Source organism: Trachemys scripta, chromosome 20 (assembly GCF_013100865.1).
Source record: "Trachemys scripta elegans isolate TJP31775 chromosome 20, CAS_Tse_1.0, whole genome shotgun sequence".
Lineage (NCBI taxonomy): Eukaryota > Metazoa > Chordata > Testudines > Emydidae > Trachemys > Trachemys scripta.
The window spans coordinates 2,857,737-2,880,377 of record NC_048317.1 but is presented as its reverse complement, the minus strand read 5'-3'; the positions used below and the strand labels follow the sequence as shown (position 1 = coordinate 2,880,377).

At 42.0% G+C, this 22,641-nt stretch overlaps 1 protein-coding gene across 6 annotated transcripts in view; it reads left to right on the top strand.

The window, feature by feature from the left end:
• Positions 1–18,848, top strand: part of THRAP3 (thyroid hormone receptor associated protein 3) — a 67,609-nt gene extending 48,761 nt beyond the window's left edge. For all 6 annotated transcript variants that reach the window (XM_034754158.1, XM_034754159.1, XM_034754161.1 and 3 more), the window contains 9 exons: positions 1,168–2,073; positions 3,847–4,587; positions 7,546–7,718; positions 8,296–8,407; positions 10,174–10,258; positions 12,553–12,737; positions 15,054–15,246; positions 15,890–16,039; positions 17,336–18,848. In XM_034754158.1, coding sequence (XP_034610049.1) covers positions 1,168–2,073; positions 3,847–4,587; positions 7,546–7,718; positions 8,296–8,407; positions 10,174–10,258; positions 12,553–12,737; positions 15,054–15,246; positions 15,890–16,039; positions 17,336–17,557 — 2,767 coding nt within the window. In that variant the 3' untranslated portion in view covers positions 17,558–18,848. The remainder of the gene's footprint in view (positions 1–1,167; positions 2,074–3,846; positions 4,588–7,545; positions 7,719–8,295; positions 8,408–10,173; positions 10,259–12,552; positions 12,738–15,053; positions 15,247–15,889; positions 16,040–17,335) is intronic.
• Positions 18,849–22,641: the final 3,793 nt, after the last annotated feature.

Below are 22,641 nucleotides of genomic sequence, written 5' to 3'. Positions count from 1 at the left end.
TTGCTGCAGGGATTTTTAACCCTGTGTAGTGTTGAAGTTTTCTTAATATTTTACAAGAACATAGTTGCTCATACCCTTCCTTCCCTGTCAGTACAACTTTGCAGTTGTCCAGTATTCATTAAGTACATTAACCTGATTAATCCTGAGTCATGATGCTACTTTTAAAACTGTAGCTACTTCAGTTGTTTAAATACTTGATAAAACTAAGCGGGATCTAATTATATTGGAAAAACACCTTGTACTTCTCCAGCTCTCATCAGCACTTACATATCCCCTGAAATGTTGTGTTCTTTAAATCTGAACACTCCCATTTAGCCCTAAATTCCATTCTCTTCCTTCTTCCACTAATAACCTGCATGTTCATATCGACCCCTTGAAAAGCAAGCTGACGTATGTTGATAAACAGTGCCATCATGTGGCATCAGGCTAGGGATACATTAAATGCCTTAGGCAATCTTTTCTTGATGCTCTGTCTTTATTTTACTTGATGGAGATCAAGATTAAGGACAACAGCAATTCATGTATGGTTTGAGATTAGAAATATAGAGAAGTCAGTCATTGGTTTTTCTCTTCAGTGCTACCATTTTCACTTACAAGTGTTGAAGTTCATTTAATTTCTCTGGCAAGGAAAGGTTTTTCATCTTGAAATCCTGTTTAAAATTAAAAGCATATGAGATATTTGGGGGCTGCAAAGAAGGGAGAATTCAGTCTGTTACAAGAGACAGCGCTGGCCTTATGGGTAGAAATGCATTCCCGCCATGCAGCAGACCAAGGATTAGAGATAGCCGTGGCATTCTTTGAACTGTGAACATTGGACACTTGAGACACATGCCGCTTGGATTTCTGACGGTGGGTACCAGCCATGTTAGTCCGAGGACAGTCAGAACAAATGTATCCCTATCATGGTCTCAGCCGTGGTTCTAAGGAGGGTGGTCTCCTGTCCAGCTGTAGTTCAGATATCATGAAATTACTGCCAAGGATTGTGTATGGATGGGGCAACGGTGTTCACTGGGAGAAAAGGTGTAGTGCTCACATGAGCAAAGGAAAAATCACTTAAGGGGCTGTGAACCCTACACAAAACCAGTAAAATAACATTTAAAACTCTTTTTCAAATAGAAGGCTGCATTGAGGGAAAGAGGTTTCCAAATACTGTTTTTTCTTTTTCAGTTCTAGGTCCCGTTCTAGGTCATATTCTCCGTCTCACAACAGAGAAAGGAACCACCCAAGAGTGTATCAGAGCCGGGATTTCAGAGGTCATAACAGAGGGTACAGGAGACCATATTATTTCCGTGGGCGGAACCGAGGATTTTATCCATGGGGCCAATATAACCGAGGCGGCTATGGAAATTACAGGTCCAACTGGCAAAATTATCGCCAAGCCTACAGCCCTCGTAGGGGGCGTTCCCGATCTCGATCGCCAAAGAGAAGGTCTCCATCACCAAGATCAAGAAGCCATTCTAGAAACTCTGATAAGTCATCTTCTGATAGGTCAAGGAGGTCTTCATCTTCCCGGTCTTCCTCGAACCACAGCCGAGTTGAGTCTTCCAAGCGTAGGTCCATAAAGGAAAAAAAATCCTCTTCCAAGGACACGCGGGCATCACAGGCTGCGGGAGATAATCAAGGTGATGATTCGAAGGATCAGCCATTTTCGGGAGGAGCTACTCAAGATGTCAAGGTGTCTGAGGGGTCAAAGCCCTGGCAAGACATGACCACTTACAGCACAAGTTCAGTGTCAAGAGTGTCTGCCGTGCCTGAGCTTAGCCCAAGAGAGCGCAGTCCTGCGCTAAAAAGTCCTCTCCAGTCTGTTGTGGTGAGGCGCCGTTCTCCTCGGCCAAGTCCATTGCAGAAGCCGAGTCCTCCACTGTCAAACCCCTCACAGCTGGGGTCTGTTTTACAAAGCAGTGCCTCATTTCAGACAGGCTCACATCAGGGTCCATTTGACCATGGTTCATCAGGATTGAGCCCAACGAGGAAGAGTCCTGTGTGTAAAAGTCCCACGACAATCAGTTCAATTTATGGTGCCTCGCAGAAGGAGGAAGCAGCAGCTCCTGGTGGGGCAGCCTTTTCAAAGAGGCAAGTTGTGCATTTTTCCTTTGTGTTCAGTTCACATGCCAGGTACTTTTGGGAGGGGAGGGGAGGGAATTGGGGAGGTGTGTGTAACTCTCATTGAGTGGTAGAGTGGTAGGCCTTATTCTGCATTATAGGAAATAGTTCTCTAGTTTTGTTTTCTTAACATCATAACTTTGTTAGTGTTGTAAAGATTACATAGATACCCCAGAATTCCCTTTTGAACTTGGTTATTTTTATAAATTTTTAAAGTGCTCAAGGAGCTCTTCCAGTAATTTGATTTTTTTTATTAAATTAGTCTAAAAATTGTCACATTCCTGAATCACTGCATATAACTTATATATATTTGTGGTTGTATATTCCCTAGCTCACTTATGGTTAATTACTTATTTGGGGGCATTTCCCAGTTTTAAATGGACATTACTAGCATTAAAAATTCAGTTGGTGCTGCTGATGCCAGACTTGCTGATTTTGGGGGAAGAGGTGCAGATGCAACTAAAACCTTCACTTGCAGAAGGCTTGTTTGCTTGCTTTTGGGCACTGTCAAGTTTAACAGACAAAATATAGATTCCCTCTTGAAATCTATCCCAGAGTTGGTAGGTTTGTGGCTCTTGGACTTCAGCAAATGTTATAAGTTTGCAAAGGGAAAAATGTTGTTTGTTTTTTAAACACACAACTTACTGCGTATCCTAATAGAAACAAACCAATACAGGCACTGTGAGAGCCATGGTGCAAATGCATTGGGATAAATTTTATGTATGATTGGAATCAGGAAAAAAAAGATCTTCAGTACAGGAGTATCTTTCTAGTCTGGTCCAGTCAGCAGTCCCAAACCCCTGACAAGTGTCCTTCTGATTAATTTCATTTTAAAGGACCTCCTCACTCAAAAGGTACTGTTGTGTTCTCAAATGGTCCTTAATCATTTTCATTTGTCTCTGTTCATTTAAGATTATTTGGGGCAAATTCTATTAATTATCAAAGACCTCTGATATTAGTAGAACTAGGTCTTACTCCACTCTTGACTTTTAAAATAGTGTGTTGAGGTGCTTTAGACTTAACCCACCACTATCCCATTGAAATACGTGCTGATAATCTTTCACCAGCATACTTTTAAAGTTTAAATTGGTTTGGGGGATTGTCATTCCCAGTACTAGAATAAAGTGTCTGTCTGTTCTCCCAAGAGAAGAAATATTTTTCCCATTAACCTTTTTTTTTTTTGCTTTTATTTGTGTTTACAGTATATGAAATGTTTAGCTTTCCTAGGAAATTTGCATCCAAAATGTGACGTAGCTTTTGAGGCATTTATTTCCAGTGTGTTGTTTAAAGCAGAACAGTCCAAGTTGAAAGTTTTGATGTGTTAATTCTTCTGAATCAGGTTTGTAAGTGACTAAACAGATTGGGTAAGACCTTAATATTTTCCTTAGAAAATATAGGTAAGTTGGTTCTCTTTTTATTTGCTCAAGAAGAGCCTTTGCTGTTCCACTTTGCTCTTGAACCTCACATCATCCATTTTGCATACCCATCTTCCAGCACGTTTGCTGAATATATTAAGACCTTATTCATGTCTTCTAAAGTAAAAATTTGGGTAGCCTGCTTTACGTTTTACCTTATTTATTAGGGACCAGAGAGAGCTTTCTGTATGTTTTTAAGTCTTGGCATTTTTAAGACTTGTTTGTTTGCTTTGAATTTTAGGAATTAAAGACTCTTGTCTATACTTTAATAAGAGAATTGCTTATATGTGTGTGTGTGTGTGTATGTGTGTGTTTGTTTTTTAAATAGGTATTTGGAAGAACAGAAGACTGAGAATGGGAAAGACAAGGAACAGAAACTAACAAATCTTGAAAAGGAAAAAATGAAAGAGAAGGGAGGCTTCTCTGAGTTGGGTTTAGCAGATGGCAAGACGAAATCAGACCTGTACACCTCCAAAACTGACCCTGAAAAGCCTTATCGTAGCAGCCAGTCTCCTAAACGCTATAAGTTTCGGGATGACTTTGAGAAGCTGAAGATGGCTGAGTTCCACAAGGAAGGTCATTATGGCAAAGAGGAGATGGATGAGCAGGATAAGAAAGACAGGGCAAAGGGCCGAAAGGATTCGGAGTTCGATGATGAGCCCAAATTCATGTCTAAAGTGGTAGCAACCTCCAGCAAAAATCAGGATGAGGATAGGCCAGGTAAATGGGAAGGCGTAGTGTTCTTACCATCTGCAAAGGAGAAGCAAAGGAAAGCTGAGGAAATGGAGGAGGATCCCTATTCTGAAAGATCGAAAAAGGAAGACAAGCTGGCATCCAAGAGAGCAGAGGCTGGTCACAGGGGGTTTGTTCCCGAAAAGAATTTTAGAGTGACCGCTTACAAAGCAAGTCAGGAAAAAAGTACTTCACCACCTCTGAGAAAGGCCTCTGAGAGTCGGGAGAAGCCAGGAACCAGAGGAGATGGTTTAGCCACTGGCAAATCCTCCTTTTCCATTACCCGGGAGGCCCAGGTCAATGTCCGAATGGATTCCTTTGATGAAGATCTTGCACGGTAAGGATTTGCCTTTAAGTTAAATCTAGGTAGTGGCTTCACTATCCTATTTTTCCCCCCTCCCCACCTTAACCCCTTGTGGATCTCTCTAAAATGTAGGCAGGTTAAATAAAGAATATTGTACAATCCACTACCAACACGTCATTTGTCACAGAGAGCACATGCATCTCTAAATGTTAACACACCAATATGACTCTCCGGTATGGAAGGTGAATCATGTTATCCCCATTTTGCAGATGGAGAAAGTGAAGCATAAAGTTTAAGTGACTTTCCCTCAGCTACACAGGAAGTCAGTGCAAAGAGACTAGTTTAGAACTTGGGAGTTTCTGGATTCCAGTCCTTCATTCAAACCACACCATCCCGTGTTCAACAGTAATCAAATTCTGCTCCCCACTGTCCAGAGCTACTCAGAAGGTTGCAATGTCAGCATTACAGCTTAAAAAATGTATGTTTGTAGGGCACTTTGTTCCTCTTCTCAATATATGGTAACATTGCTAGTGAGATCCTAGAAGCCCCAAAAGCCACTTAAAATTTTCTGTAAGGCTCTGGTGCTTCAGGAGACCACTAGGGGGATGCTCAGTAAAGTTAGTTCTGCTAAAGGGAAGAGCTCCTAGTCAATAAATGTCTGTTTGCTCTGTGGAACACAAGAGGGAGGCTAAATCTCAGCAGGAATGAAGAGAAAGGAACTAAGATGGCTGTTAATGGCATGTGAGTCAGATGTGAGGACATGCAACACAGGTTTTAGGGATTAATATCTGAATAGTACTTTGAACATGCAGTTAACAATAAGCGATCAGAATGATCATTACGGCGTTATAATGCAGTTTGGATGTGCTTTAAAAACAGCCTTTTCTGAGCCACACGATTGGCTTTGACTAAAGCACAGCACACACCTCGTGTACAGAACTGGAGATGGGGAGGTTCTATTCTGCAGCAGCAGCGTGGATGACAAACCCTCACTTTAAAATCAGACTTTATATTAAATGCATTTTTCTTTTTAAAAATCAGTTTAAAATTAATTTTGAAATTACGACAACCTATGTTAAGGCCTAGATTTACTATAATCTGTTAAAATAATGTAATTAAATACTGCATCAGTGAGCCCTCTTCAGTTTTAATGAGTTAAAGGGTGTCGCTTTTTTATACAGAATCGGGGGGAAACAATATTGTGTACTGCATTAAGGATCTGTATTTTCATTATTTTTAGTCTGGAGAAAACACTTTCAGCTAGTGCTTTTGGTTTCTGTTGGGCTGGAAAGCATTTACTTTAATTACTTTTGGTTTCAGTGTAGTTAGCAGGCATAGCGAGACAGTTGTCTTCTGTTGGACTAGTTCATTCAAAGATGAAAAATCCATTAAGAGCCAAAAAAGTAGGAAAGCTTGTTTTCCTCTTCTTGTCTATGGATAATAACCTGGTGGGAGAGGATAAGATCTACTAGTTCTAAGAACTTGAAGAACATGGGACCAGAGTTTCAAAGATCTGTAGGTGCCTACTGGGTTTACAAAAGCATTTAAGCACCCACGGTACCTAACTCCAGTTAACATCAGTGGGAGTCAGGTGCTTAACTCCCGTGCTTTTGTAATCCCAATAGACACTTACCTGCATCTTAGATACCCTTTGAAAATCTGGCCCTTGGTGACCATAAGCAGTCTGTTCACTCACTACAGTTTATTCTTCCTTTGTTTAGTCAGGTTTAAAAGCAAAACAAGTTTTGATAAACTTTTTTCTTATGTATCAGGCACATTTAAGGGAGCTTTATTTAATCAAAAAACAATTCTAAAATGCTGTTTTTGTGCATTTTTAATTGAATTTCAGTTTTCATCCAAATACAGCTTGACACAAATCCCACGTAAAAAAATTAGTATCTAGTATGTAAGAAATGCATCAGTCACCATTTTATAACGTAATAATGTAAGAATCTGAACAAAAGTAAGTAATGCTATATAATTGCTTAAATAAATGTGTATAGATACAGTGTATCTTCCTGGTTAGCAAAAAGTACCAAATTTAGTGTCAAGGCTATATTTAGTTGTAGATCAATGTGTTTTAAAGGTCCAGTCTCATTGGTGAGTTATTTTCTTAAAGAAAGGTTATACTGAAGTACAAATGTAGAACAAGATTAAAATCAAAGTTTCAAGTTCCGGCTCAGTGCTTTAAATCACTTCGGTTTAAATCAGTCCTCTCTGTGCTGCAGCAGGGCGATGGTGACTGCTGTTCTTCCCCAGGGATGTAGGGGTCGGGGGTATCCGTGATGTGATGGGAAGGGTTTGACTTACATACAAGAACTGGGATGTTGGTTGAGCAATACTGGACAGTCAGCTCTCCTGTTTCTGAGCAACCTTTTGTTACTGGTACTCTCTCATCCTCAGCATGGGTCTGATTGCCCATTGTGATGAGGCACATTTATTATTAACAGATTCTAGGGCAATATTAAGGTCTTACCCAACCTTTTTCAGGGCTTTGAAGATCTTTCTTCCATCTTCTGTGGTTGCCTCCGCTGGTTTTGGGATATTTAACACACTTGGGCATCAAATAAATGATGGCTGAGAAGAGCTTCTGGGCCTGGTCCTATCCAGTTCTCTCTACTGCTTCTGAGATTAAAATCTAGCCACAGATGTTGGAGGGGGAAGGAAAAAGTAAAATATACTTCTTCCTATATGAGGCTGATGCAGATAGCCCATCATTTACATATTGTAACAAGATCTGGCTATAAATAGGGAAGTTTGTGATGAACCTTGCAGAAAAGAGGAACCCATAGTTCAAAAGCCATATAAGGGGGCAAACACAGAACCATTGAAAATTGTATTGCAGATGACTTTCTAGTAGTACATAAAATGCAGTGGCTGGAATAAGTCCAGGTTATTGCTTTGAAGGTTGTCAGCTTGCAGTCTGAAAGCTGCTTTTGTTTAGGTTGCTTTTATGATGGTTATATTTTTTAAATGTATGTTCTTTTCTAGTCCAAGTGGTTTATTGGCACAGGAGCGGAAGCTATGTCGTGACTTAGTACACAGCAACAAAAAAGACCAGGAGTTCCGCTCCATTTTCCACCATATACAGTCAGCTCAGTCTCAGCGAAGTCCTTCTGAATTGTTTGCTCAGCACATAGTGACTATAGTCCATCATGTAAAAGGTGAGTCAAATGTCCACGCATTCTTGGTTGACAGTTCACCCCTTGCTTCTCCACCCCACAATATCCGTTCCTTGGAACAGTGTTCCATTCATGCTAGTTAATTACCCAAGAGAATTGCTGACCAACGGGACAAGTGCTAGAGTAGAATAGCAACCACGTGGGATGTTTTTCCCCCAAGTTTTTGCATTTAGCTGTAGGAGGAGATGGGGGAAGGCAGTCGTGCCTACCCTCGAAACAGCAAAAAGCAATACTCTTGCCGCAGACTGGCATGGGATCTGCAGATATTTAGGGTATTCTAATGGATTTGCATAAATTTAGTTTTTGTTTTAAAAATATGTTCATTGTTAAACAGATTTGGGGCAGAATTCACCACTGACACAGGCATGCGCCATTTCTTTGATTTCAAGGGGGTGGTCTCCACTTTTGCTAGACCCATTGACTCTCATCCATTTGTCCTCTGACTACACATTTTTACTTTCTGAATCCATTGAAGACATGGTGGTAGAGCTCACATGTCCTTTCCGAAAATCTGACTTTTCTTAATTGTGTGATGTTTCTTCATTGAAAACCCTGACAGAGCATCACTTTGGGTCTTCAGGAATGACACTGAATGAACGCTTTACAAAATACCTAAAGAGAGGAATGGAGCAAGATCAAGCTAAAAACAAGAAGAGCCCTGAAATCCACAGGTGGGGAGTATTGTTTTAATGTTTTTTCTAAAGCTCCAGGAGTATTTTAAAAATATTAATAGTTAACTATGGGGCATAATTCAAAAATACAAAAGAGGAGCCAACAGTAAACAAAACTTATCAGCCATCTAGTTAGGAACATAGTAATTGCCATACTGGGTCTTGGACAAGGTCAGTGATTTTGTCTAGTTCAGTGGTTCTCAAACTGTGGGTCAGGACCCCAAAGTGGGTCATGATCCCGTTTTAATGGGGTCGCCAGGGCTGTCATTAAACTTGCTGGGGCCTGGAGCTGAAGCCAAAGTCCAAGCCCCACTGCCCAGGGCTGAAGCCCTCAAGCTTCGTCACCCCCCCGGCTGGGGGCTCAGGCTTCGGTCCCTCTTCCTGCCTTCTTGTAGTAATTTTTGTTGTCAAAAGGGGGTCGCAGTGCAATGAAGTTTGAGAAACCCTGGTCTAGTTTGATTTCCATTCTCTGATAGTACCAGTTGATTCAGAGGAAGGTGTAAAAAACCCTATAAGGACAACTATGGAATAATCTGACTCAGAAAAGGTTGTTTTTAGTTCTTTTTAGATGGCTGAAGGCTCTGAAGCATGAAGGCCTATAGCCCTTATCAAATTGTTTTGATGATGTCTAATGTAATTGCATGTTCATGTCACAGAAATGCCTAATTGTCTTTGAGTCGTGCTAGCTCCAGGCTCCTAGTTTGAGGAAATAAATTCCACAGATTGATTAGTCCTTTTAAAAAAAAAAATCACATATACATTTTTACTCTCTCACCTTTACATTTCTCCTCTTTCAATTTTATTGAATGTCCCCTTGTTCTTGTTTGGTCTTATCACGCACACAATTTTAAACCCACAAAAGTAAGTGACAACAGTGCCTCTATAACATGGCTATTCCCAAATTATATTAATTTATCTTTTTAAAATAGCCCCTACTTGTGTTTCTGCCTAAGTATTGTTTGCACTATATGTGTGGTCATAGATTCTAGGACTGGAAGGGACCTCGAGAGGTCATCGAGTCCAGAAAATAATTAATGGAGATATCCCATCTCCTAGAACTGGAAAGGACCTTGAAAGGTCATCAAATCCAGCCCCCTGCCTTCACTAGCAGGACCAAGTACTGATTTTGCCCCAGATCCTTAAGTGGCCCCCTCAAGGATTGAACTCACAAGCCTGGGTTTAGCAGGCCAGTGCTCAAACCACTGAGCTATCCCTCCCTCCTCCCCATGGATAGTCATCCATGCTATTATCTAGGCACAGAGAAGTGTCTCTAGATTTTCAGCCCAAACCTGGTTTAAATTTGCCGGTCTCTTTTTTGTACATAAATATAACCTCTTTACCATATTTGCAATCTGCTAGATAACTCTTTCTTTGGAGCTGTTGGGCTTTGCGATTGAAGTAGGCAATGAAATATTGTACAAGAGACCTGTGATTTGTGGGGGCCAGCACAGTAACGCATGGTCAGCAGCTGCCCAGTCAATCATGGGTAAGAAAACCACATGACAAGGACTTTTAACACACTAATGATCAGTTCATTAACACAATGCACCTGTTCCAGTCTGAATATCAGGATTGTGTGTTACTCTGTATGCATAGCTCTCACTTCCAGGGCGTAATGGCCAGCTCAGCTTTGCTCTAAAAAGCAGGATAGTGTGTATATTTACAGTGGAGAAACTACCTGTTTTAAAATAGAATTAGGGTTCGGAGAACTTGGAGTACAGTTTATGGGAAGGCTGTAATAGCTTCATTCTCTGCTTTATTTTTAGGAGGATAGATATTTCTCCCAGTACTTTCAGAAAACACGGGTTCACTCCAGAGGAAATGAAGAGCACCAGAGAGCCTGGCAACAAGGTGAACTGTTGATCTGATCAATAATTGAACCAAATGAGTGCATTGGGCATGAACTTAACAGTGATGTTTTTGTTTAAATTACTCTCTACTTAAGTTTGTGTTTTTCTTTTAAGGATGGGCATAATTCTAAAAATGAACTACAAAGGGTTAATTTTTATTAAAAATGTATCAACAACCTTTGTGAAGTGGTTAGAATATGGTAAATGACCCCAAAGTCAATTGAGGTGAGCTTGAGAAAAAAAAAGAGGATATTTGGAACAAGTGCCCATGATGAGAGAAGAGACTTTTTGTGATATTTTTCTGCTTGTAAGTATTATTAAATCAATTGTATACATGCGATATTTCCAACCATGTTTTCAAAAGACATGCATGTCAAAAAGGAAAGTAAAAATAAATCCATATCTAAACCAAATACACTATTACTAAGCAGATAATAAATCTTGTTCTAACACTTTACTGTATCATTTCTGTTGATTGCTGTTGCTTTAACACTCAGCACCTGTTTTGATAGAACAGGCTCCTGGGAATCCAGTATATTAGCGATTTTGATAGAACAATGTTAAGCCATTATACAATCTATAAGCAATCATAAAAATGGATTAACCTAAAATGTTACATTTTGGGGTTTTTAACCTTTGTTTGTTCAACTTCATACATATTTACAGTGACGAGATTTAAACAGTCCTGCTGAAACCTTACTTGTTTCATATATTTGTTTTTGATTTTTTCCAAACACACTTGTGGCTTGACATGGACGATGGTGAGATGAATTTGATGGGCCTGATCTCTGAGCGCCAGCTTGGCAGTGTGTATAAAAAAACATGGTTTTCAAACAGCTCTCCAGCCCTTCATGAAACAGATGTGCCCTCACAAACGCAAATAGGTGTCTGCTGCGCTGCATAAGGTTGCTGCCGCTGATTTTGTCACTTACCTATCAACCATCGTGTTGGGAGCATTTTTGCTCTGAGTAACAGTTAAAGCCCTTTGCCTGGGGAAAGCAGAAGAGCAAACAATACAAACAAAGTACCAACTCCCAGTCCTGCTGCTAATTGAAATTAATCTTTATTTAAACAAAAAAGTGTTTAGAAATTCATGTAAGTAAAAATTTAATAGCTAGAGAATTACTAATCCCTGTTTTTATTTAATTCAAGGCAAATCTAATCATCTGGTGCATGTTGCGAATCCAGTCATGCAGTTCCCAAGCATAGCACTGTGTGCAAATACTCTAGAGCCTACTCAGTTAACCCAATAACTATTTTCCTTTTCCAGAGGAGAATTTCTTAATTGGAAAAAAAGACAAGTGTTACACACCCAGAAAATTTCCTCTTAACTAAATTTAAAAGATTGTACCTAGTGTAGAAGATTTTTCTGCATACAATTGACTATACTATTCTTGACTATACCTTTTCTGGTTATTGGCTATTTTCTCTTCTCTTCATAATGTAACTTAATAGACCTGCTAGGCAGACACATGGAGGGGAAAATCTTGTGTAGAATGCCCCCTGGTTCTGTGAAATAAAGTTCAACTGCTGTGTCATTCATAGAGACGATCGCTACTAGTAAGGATGTTTGGTTGCGATTGACAGTGATTAAAACAAGATTCTGAGAACGTTCATGATATTTCCCAGAATAAATTCAACAGCTGCGTTTCTCTGGCCTCTGAGTAACTCCACCACTTGAATTAGTAACCGTGATGTTAGCATCACATCTTCCAAGTGGCAAACAGCTATTGCCCCTCTCTCAGTGCTGCCTTCAGGTCTAGCACTTTAAAATTTCTCCTGTCATTCAGGGAGATGGATCTGATCTGTCTGAGGAGGGGGAGGAATTCTGTTATTTGATAGCAATCCCCTGGGGGACATGAGAAACATAAAGAGCTAGGGCTGCATGTGCGCCCCAGTTGTGGTACAAAATCATTTGGACTTGACTTCCCATTAGAGGACAATTAGCTGCTAATGTTCTCAATTTTCTCTGGTTGTGATACATAACCCAAGTTAGTCTTTGGTTTCCTGATATGGTTCCCTTCTCCTCCTCCCCCCCCCCCCCCCGACTATCAGTGTGTGTTTAGACTGTTTTAAAGAGGGAAAGTATATATAATACAATATGTAGGAAAACAGAAGACTTCAAATGAAGATGTTATATTCTTGTAGCGAATCATTCTGCATTTTTGAATAGTTGGTTTATAAACTCATGCCCTCCAGAAGTCTCTGCAGACAGTAGCAAAGTAAAGGTGCTGAAGTCTTTGATAAGCTGCTAAATCTTTCTGTTAAACTCTCACCCATTCCCTGCTTTTGCAGACTGAAGGGAAATATAAAGACGACCCAGTTGACCTGCGCCTTGATATCGAACGTCGTAAAAAACATAAGGAAAGAGATCTTAAACGAGAGAAGTCGAGAGAATCCGTGGACTCAAGAGATTCAAGTCATTCAAGGGAAAGATCAACTGAGAAACCAGAGAGAAGTCACAAAGGGTCAAAAAAGAAGTATGTATAGAAGGCTAATCTTCACTTCCTTATTGCATGATCTGTGCCACTTTTATTGTGATTGGAAACAAGACCTTGCATTATGCAATTGATAGTATGTAGGGCTGTCGAGTAATCACAGTTAACTCGCACGATTAACTCAAAAAAAAATTGTGATTTAAAAAATGAATCGCAATTAATCGCACTGTTAAACAATAGAATACCAATTGAAATTTATTAAATATTTGGATGTTTTCTACATTTTCAAATATATCAATTTCAATTACAACACAGAATACAAAGTGTACAGTGCTCACTTTATATTATTTTTTATTACAAAAATTTGCATTGTAAAAATGATAAAATAAATAGCATTTTTCAATTCACCTCATACAAGTACTGTAGTGCAATCTTTTTATCATGAAAGTGCAACATATAAATGTAGGGGGGGTTTTTTTGTTATATAAGTGCACTCAAAAACAATGTAAAACTAGTTAGAGCCTGGCTGAAGAAGAAGTAGGACTGATTGGACTTGTAGGCTCTAAAGTTTTACATTGTTTTATTTTTGAATGCAGGTTTTTTTGGTACATAATTCTCCATTTGTAAATTCAACTTTCAGATAAAGAGATTGCACTACAGTACTTGTATTAGTATTTTTCAATTCACCTATCTTTTTTACAGTGCAAATATTTTTAATAAAAAATAAATATAAAGTGAGCACTGTACACTTTGTATTCTGTGTTGTCATTGAAATCAATATATTTGAAAATGTAGAAAACATCCAAAAATATTTAAAATAAATGATCTTCTAGTGTTTAACCGTGCGATTAATTGCTTGACAGCCCTAGTAGTATGCCTGCTGCTGTAACTAATAGAGCTGAGCTGCGCTTGCCTTCTGTGATTAGATGCAGAACTACAAAGGGGAAGTGCAGCTATCGTACATGTTGAATAATCAGGGGAAACAAACGAAGTGGCTGCTTGTGCCAGGATGAGCAAATTACCTTTGTGTTTTGTTACTGCCTTCGCTTCACACAGAATGGAGAAATGCGGTCAGTGACTCCCCTGATTTGCTCTTTGGTTCATTTTAATACTTTCCCATTGGTTCCATTTTCCTTTTAACTAATGCAGAGAGATTATTTTGGTGCTGTGACTTGTTTGTAACTCAGGAGAAACCTTGTGATGTGTTTTTTGAGTTCACGGGACCAATAGGTGACTTAATTTTTAAATAAAATACCTTTACTGCTCATCTATAAGCTGCTGGCTTTTGAATAACACCACGGCTGTCAAAATTGGCAAAGAAATCGCCTTTTGGTGCGTCTTCATACATTCCAACAGAACTGGCAGGCTGGACCCTGATCCATCAAAACTTCTGCTCACCGTGAATTGTGAGTTTTCCCATTAAAGTCAATGTGACTATTCATGTGCTTCAAGTTAAACACACGCTTAAGTGCTTTGCTGCATCAGGGCCCTAGAGCAACAGCTCAGGCTCATGGAATCGTTCTGTAACATTCTTCTAGCCATGCAATTGCTGACCATTTTATTTCCTCTCAGAAAGGTACAGTTTGCCAATCTGGTCATGTCGTGGAGTGACATTACCTTAAATAGACGTTTCTCATATAACACAGAATGCACCTGGATTTCTTTTACCAATGTGTGTCATAACTGGAAACTCTTAACAAAAAGCGCCTCTTCAACGGAGTGGATTTTTTTTCTCCCGTAATGATGCAGGTCGAGGTACTTACTGGAGAAAGGAGGCCAGTAGGAGGAGTAAATTAGTCCCGGCTGTATAGCTGTACAATAGGTTTAAAGACCTCTGTGATCAGAAAGCACAGCCTGGTGGACAGGGCCTGGGACTCTGGGGGTCAGAAGACCTGGGTTATCCCATTCCCAGCTCTGTTACTGACCTGCTGTGTGACCTTAAGGAAGTCACTTCCCATCTTTCTCTTCCTCGGTCTCATCTGTTAGTCTGTAAGCTCTAGGGCAGGTACTGTCTATGTGTTTGTACAGCATCTATCACAGTGGGGCTCTGTTCTCAGTTGGGCTTCAGTTTGCTACCTTATTACAAGTAATGTAGGCTGAAAAGTGTCGGCTGCCTCCTTACAATTTGTGTGTGGTTTTAAGAACAAATCCTGGGAAAGGAGTGTCCTGTGACCAATCAGAGCTGCACATTGTAGCTGATCCTGAGCTGTTAACTGACTGACTTTGGCTGTGCACGGACATAATAAGGGAGGGTGGAGGAGTGATAGCGTGACTTCACAGCAGAGACAGGACAGTACCAAGTTACTGACCACATTGGTGATTTTCTCTTCCCTGTCTCCCTCTCAATCCCTGGTACAGGAAACATAGGAGAGTGCGTGAGCGATCCAGGTCCACTTCTTCATCTTCACCATCTTCTCGTTCGTACAAAGGGGAGGACTACCCAGAGGAGAGCGAAGAGAGGGAGGAGTGTACCACAGGCTTTGACAAATCCCGGCTTGGGACAAAAGAGTTTGCTGGCCCAAATGAGAGAGGAAGAGCTAGAGGGACCTTCGTAAGTTACCCCCTAAAAAAACAACAGCCAAAAACCTTTGCATAAGCCTTTGTGCAAATTGCTGCTTTTACCAGGTAAAATGTGATCTTAAAGGTGACTGGAAGTACAGTAGTCTGGTTGTGATTCTACACTCTATGGTGGCTCCCAATCACCAACCCAGCATAAATTCTGAAGATTGAAATTGGCAGTCTTGCTGATGATGTCCGAGACCATATCCAGTCCAGCAGGCTCTAGTGTGTCAGTATTTGCTCAGCAGCACTGGCCGGAGTAGACGAGCTTGTGTCAGAGAACTTACGGTGAAGTCATTTTAATGACCCTTCTGGCTGCAATTGTACGGGTTCCTTTAGCAATAGCTCTGCTGTGTTTGTACGTTGTATGCGTGAAATGCCTCCCCTTGCACTCCCTGCACATGCATATAAATAGATACAGATCTGTGTACTTCTATGGGGAGCTATATGATCAGATAAGGTCAAAAATATTAATAGGTAATGAGAGTGTAGGTGTTTGACAGTCTTCCTGTGGCTAGGCTAAAGGTATTCTTGGGAACAGTTAGAGCTACTGAAAGAAAAGACCTAATGCCATTTCTCTAAGCACTTGTCTCTCTACCCCTCTTCTTTTCCAATTCTGTTTGCTGCTACTCCAGTTCAGAGCAAGGGGGAGAGGATGGAACAGAGGCACCTTTTCGGGAAACAATAACAACAACAACAGCAGCAGTAGCAATGACTTTCAGAAGCGAAACAGGGATGAGGAGTGGGACCCAGAGTACACACCCAAGAGCAAAAAGTATTATCTGGTATGTTTCTGAAGAACCAGGATATGTATGAATATGCCTTGCTGTGCATTCTGTCTGCTCTTACAGGTTACGTGCAGTCTTCAGGGAAGAGAGAACCAGCAACGATCAAACTATCTAAAATACCAGTTCTGGGGTTCTCACCTCACTGCCCCCCATAAGAGGCCTCTAGAAATCTTTAATCACAACTAGGGAGCGGTTGGCTCTGACCATTGTAGAACTGTTTGCCACTAACCAAAATCTGGAGGGCCCAGTAAAAGAACATCTCCTCCATGGGCAGTATGGAAAATGCATCTTAACCCAATTAGAATCCAACTCTCAGCCCTCTACAGTGCCCTGCTTCTTCTGGGGTTGGCTAATGCGATTCACTTTTATTGCTGGCTGTAGCATTTTCATTTTCCATCTGCTAGTCTGGCAAAATCCTGCATGGATTTCTCCCAGGGCTTCATTTTTGAGTTAGTGTCAGCTTTAAATGGCTTATTTGCACAAACACTCCCCCCCCCTTCTGTTGGATATTTGAGATCCCTCTAATCTTTCTTCAGGGTTATTATAAAGGTCATATGTGGCTTAGTCCTAAATCACTCTTGCTGTCCCTTCTTCTGCCCTCTCTTCTAATTGCTGTTGAAGACATAATCTTTATTATATATTGTTTTGGTCTCTACTTCACTCTCCTAGATACAATATTCCGGGTCATGTAACCAGTCCATAAACCTAATCAAAATGAGCTGTCCCAATAGCATCTTTCTCATTTTAAAAAATGTGTTGTAAACATGACATACACGGTTGAAAGAGCATCTGAAAATGGGTGCCAAGCTGTTCAGAAGAGTTAGTTGGGTGGGACAAACATAACTGCATGTAAAATCCTCCATAAAATAACTTCCTAGCTGTACGCACAGATTCAGCTACACCCCCATTGAGTCTGGAGTGTGTTGGTGCCCCCAGTGTCCTACCTGGTCCTGAAAACTGCTAAAAGCTTTGTGCCAGAAAAAGAAGCACACGTGCCCAAAAGCAGAGGGGAAAGTAAAGCATGGTTAGTGAGCAGTGCCCTTGCAGCCTCAACCAGCAGGGCTGCTACTCTCAAACACAAACATGTACTTGTACTCCTTTATTGTACTGAATTCACTATTCATCCGACTTGACACACGTTGCCTAAACAATAAGGGGATCTGATTTGTGTGGCAGTATTGCACAGCTTAAGTTGGGGTTATTTTAGGGGATGATATTGTGCCTATTTACGTTTTTATTGATGAAAGTGATTTGTGAGTGTCGTCTGACCTGGCTGATTTCTTTCCTGTGCAGCACGATGACCGGGAGGGTGAAGGTGGTGAGAAGTGGGGGAACAGAGGTCGAGGCCGGGGTTCCTTCCCCCGAGGGAGAGGTCGTTTCATGTTCAGAAAATCGAGTACTAGTCCCAAGTGGGCCCACGACAAATTTAGTGGAGAAGAGGGAGAAATTGAGGATGATGAGAGTGGAACGGAGAATCGAGAGGAAAAGGACAACCTACAGTCAGCTGCTGACTAGCCAGGGAGTCTGCCTGTCCCTGAGCACCCTGGCAAGGAGGAAGAGGGATCCGGCAAGGCAGTGTTGGAGTCTCTGCCAGGGTAATGCTGAAGTGCTGAACAGAGCTCTGCCGAGGAGCTTTGAAATTATCTTAAGTTAACTGCATTTTTAAAATTCAGCCTCTGTACATGTGGACTGGGACTGATCACTTACATTCGGATCCACTCTTGGAGTATATCTTTCTTCCCAAAGACTTTACCTGCTGGACTGAATAAGGTCCAATATCGAGTGTGATCCTAAATTTTGTCTCTTGTTTGTGACCTTATTAGATGGTCAGATATTTTTTGGCAACAGTCTTTGAAGACGGTGTGGATTTCAGTTTGTGCCCAGCTTAGCCCAGTATCTTGACATTTTTTGTTTCTCTTATAATTTGAGATGATAAAGGTGGGGATTAACTCACCTGCTTATTTTTCTCCCCTCTTGTGTATTTTGATTTTTAAATTCATATTCTACTTATTTTAGGCCTTTGCGTATGTAGTAACACCAATTAAAGATGGCTATTTTTGGTTCTTATAAGAAAACAAGCACGTGAATAAACATCTAAATGTTAACTTGGAGTTGGGACCAAACTGCTATGATTATTTTTAAAAACTAATTTTTGTATGTATCAGTTGAGTTTAGAGTCTTTTTAAAACCACCTTATTTTTTTCTTTTATGCTGAAAGTTATAGTTAGCATGGCAAAAATGCCCCCTGCTCTTCACCCATTTTAGTGTGTATGCCGCTAGACCTGGTCCTTGTGTGCTGGAATCCCACGCTGCTTGTAGGCATTGTGTGTATCCTCTTTGCAGCTGGTTGTGAACTTGAATGTTCTTTCCAGGGTAACATAGTTTTCTAAGCAACTGCTGAATTCTACTTAGGTTAAAATATATAAAAGGAGAAGAATTTTTTCAATATTTTTATTAATCTTTTTCTAAAACAAAAAAGCAAATCCCTCCTGTGCTGGCTAAGGAAAGTTGTGGTTTCATTTACCTTCAGCTTGACATTTACAATGTTCTGAAGAGGTTTAGCAAATAACTCTGTGGTCAGTGAGTGTGTAGGGAGGAGAGGCATATTCATGCACAGGTTTAGTGTGTGCACATGTAAAAAGACATCAGCCACTTCCCCCCTCCATTTCTGCCTTCCCCAGGATTGCTGTGCCCCCCCTCCCCCATCACCTGCTAACTATAGTTTGTTTGACATGAACAGTTCCTGTTTAGTAAACCCCTAAAGTTTGTTTCAACTCCTCATGCAAATAAAAATACAATAAAATAAGCCGTAGGTGTAACTCCAGTTTGTTTCTCATGCTGAGTATGGGGCCGCCCCTTGCACCAGACCTTTGCCTTCCAAGTGGAGAGGGGAAGCCAAACGTAGTAAATGCTGTGTGCAGCAACAGGGTAGAATCATAGAGCAATTGATGTTACTTGTTGGAAATGGAGGCTTTAAAAACTGCTGACTGATCTGGAAGAGAGAAACTGGAGTCAACCATAGTGACGCAAAGTGGGGGAGGGAATTCTGACCTGATGCTTTTGTGGTTGTCTCCATTGTTCAACTGTTTGCACTGACTGCACTTAACTCCAGTTTTAATTAAAGTACAGAACAAGAAGTTCCTAGGCCACAGGGTTAGCTAGGTGTGGAGGGCTGTACTTAGAGAGAGACAAGAAAATTGAGCGCGTTCATTATTTCATTCTATAGTGTAGAAACGAGACCTGCTCTGAGGAATACAACAAGCCTTCTCCATGCACTCACTGTTGCCTATATTATTTCAGATGTTACTTTGGTGCAGTACTATAGTAACACATCTAGTAAGGGATTATTTATCCCATAGATTGTACAGTACAGATTAGATACAGTAATCAGGCACTAAGTGGTTATTTGTACCTTGAGTGCTACACTTTTCCTTAATGGTGATCAGTTAAAACACGCCTTTGCCTAAATGATTATGGATTTGCCCACTGGGAATTGTTCACTGCACAGTCCTGGCCAGGACGCTGCTGACTTTCACACAACACAAGCCGCCTCTCTCGCAAAGACTTGGTTTCTTAAGCAAATGAAATTCTTAAGAACTGGGGCAGGTTTTCTTGCTTTAGGGTGGGAGCAGCACCGGCAGGTACTGTTGTAGCGAACCGCATGCACCCTGCTTTTTCCTGAAATATGGTTCTTACCCATTCTGGATCACATGGCACTGGGAGGGCAGCTCCACTAACACTTTGATGTTAGAATATCAGTGTCTGCGTCCAGAGGGAGTGTCTACTACACCCATCATCACCTAGTTTCTATCTGCACCATCTTTTTAGCGTCTGCAGCAGCATCTCACCAGTCCAGTTCTTGTCTCCTGGGTTTTATTGGAGTGATGAGGGTATTAGAGCTGCAGGCTGAGGAGTGTAAAAGTCCAACGGTTTCCTTTTCAGGCTGAAAAGCTTTTCTCTTTGACTTGCTAGGAGTAGTAAAAAGCTCAGTAGCTTTAAAGGGTACTCAGAGTATTGTGATACTGTCTGGTGAGAGATGCTTATGACGGGGACGTGGAGAAGAAACCACTCACCTGCGTGCTCCAAAAATGAGCTTCCTCAGTAGAGAGAGACTGAAGCTATAATTGGTCCCCACAGTCACCAATAGGGTGACCAGACAGCAAATGTGAAAAATCGGGACAGGGAGTGGGGGGTAATAGGAGCCTATATAAGAAAAAGACCCAAAAATCAGGACTGTCCCTATAAAATGGGACATCTGGTCACCCTAGTCCAATCCAGTTTGCCATTAATAAAACAAACAGCTCCATAAACTGGCGGAGACTGAATTGGTAATTCCATTTCACTGGTGTCAAAGTTGAAATATTGTCTCACTGATGTCACTAACTCCTTGGTACTTGAACCAGAGAGGTGTGGCGATAGGTGTGCTCAACAGAAGTACTCGTGGTTAACTTAGAACTGTAACTCTCTGAAAAGTTACATATTTAAACATGAAAATGTGGTTAACGCCCCCCCAAATATGGGGTGCAGTCATGTAAAAAGCTGTTAAATGTGCTCACAAAACCCAGATCTGAAACCTGTCACCTCACAGAACCTGGGTATTGTAACACCTAAATAGGAAAGGATCAATTTTCATCCCAGATCAACTATTGGCCCAGTGTCCTCTTACTGCAGCTGGCCAGTACCAGCTGCTTCAGAGGAAGGTGCCAGAAACCTAATGTACAACTATCAAATTACCTTTCTGTGCAAACAGAATTATATATATATACACATACACACACACACACACACACACACACTCATTCACTCTCTCTCTCGGTGCTTTAAAGGGCCAATTTCACAAAGCTGAAAACAACTGAACCAACTCAGCTGGGAAAAACTGAAGCAGAAAAATGGGTCAAAAGCTGGTTAACTGAAAGCTCTCAAGGTGCAATTGTAAATGGGGAATCGCCAAGTGAAACTGCCTCCTGGATCTTCTGTCACAGTTGAAGTCAGTTGCTGCCACTCCTGGTCTGACGTCCCCCTGCAATCAATGAATACGCTGCTCTGTGCCAGGTAGATTCCAGCATGTCAGTAGCGATAGCAGCCCCAAGGGGAGCCATCACAGTGAAGTTGGGGGAGAACCGGAATGAATTGCTCTGGTTATCTGCTCACAGCCCATAGAGGGAGCATTAGGGCTAGAGGCTAATTACTCTTTGGTAATTCTGGAACATCCCTGCTCTTGCCTGCAGTGTTGCTTCCCGCTGTGCCTCTGACAGATAACGAGGATTCACATTAGGACAGGCCAGTGGCCAAAGCTCTGGAGAGGAGCATAGGGACCACGACTGCACAGACCTAGATCACTTACCCACGTGTATGCAGCCAGTGGGGGAGAGGACTCAACCTGAGTAATCCAGAGTTGCTGAAGAGCAGCGTGAAGGCACAAACTCTGTAGTTTCAACCTGCAGCCAATGGGCCGTGTCCCCTGAGACAGCAGCACGGGTCACTTGCAAAGGCCGGGTCAATTCCGAATCATCAGGCCGAGGCACCTGCCTGTGGGGAGAGGGTTCTGTGTCTGAGCCGACCTCTTGGAACTTCCCAAAGACAGCATGGAAGGCAATTAGGTGATCTTGGGGGGAGGAGGGGATCAACCTCTCCTCTGCCACTTGTCCCATAGGTCATGCAAATGGGGTAAGATGCAGGTGTTAGGCAGGGTGCAGAGATGGTGGAGAAGGAGCTCTCCCGTTCCTTGTCCCTTTGCCAGACTGAGGTTTAATCAACCCAGGGATGTGTGTCATCAGTTGCTGTTTATTTTCCTGTATTTCCTTCCAGCCTTTGCTGTTCACTCTGCTACTCATATCCAAAGCAAATGTCTCCTTTGCTGATGGGCGGGTGCGGGTGCTTCCTGCCCCATCGTCTCCAGTAATACCCACCCAGACTCGAGCAACCACGTGGTGGGGAAATAAACGCAGAGGGGGGATGGGCTCATATAGTTAAAGTTTCTTTAAAAAACAAACCAACACAAATAAATGAATCAGTGTTACTAGCCCTGACAACAGTGGCTCAGAGGTGACACGGTGTGTGAGTGTGCCTGGCCTGGCCCCAGCCCTCTGCGATTGTGAGGGGGCTGATGCCCCCCGGGGGCGTTTCAGACTAAACCACAGAGAAGAGCCAAGGGCTACACATCCCAAAGTCCCAGCTCGGCACTGTGCGAGCAGCAGCCCCTGACTGTCGGCCTTGTGCCCCCTCGAGGGACAGTCCAAAGGCTCAGCACCCAAGGGGCTGGGCTCATCTGAAGATCTGGGCACTTCTTTCGGTGCCTCAACGGGCAGCAGAGATCTAGAGGCAAGTGGAGTGTTCTCATCTGCCCCCGGCCTCCATTTCCAAGGGAGATGGCAGAGGGACAGGAAACGAGAGGTCTTGGGCTGCAGATGCAGGAGCAAAACAGACATCCCTGGCGGCTCTCGCCAGTGACCTCCGTCAGGGCCCCCTGCAGTAGGTCCCCTCTGGGCTCTTGGCAGGACTCGGGGGGTGGGGAGGAGCAGCTCTTGCTCGGGGACAAACCCCAGCCCTGCTCCATGAGGCTGCAGGCGCCTGGCCTGAAATGCTCTCACCTTAGCCGA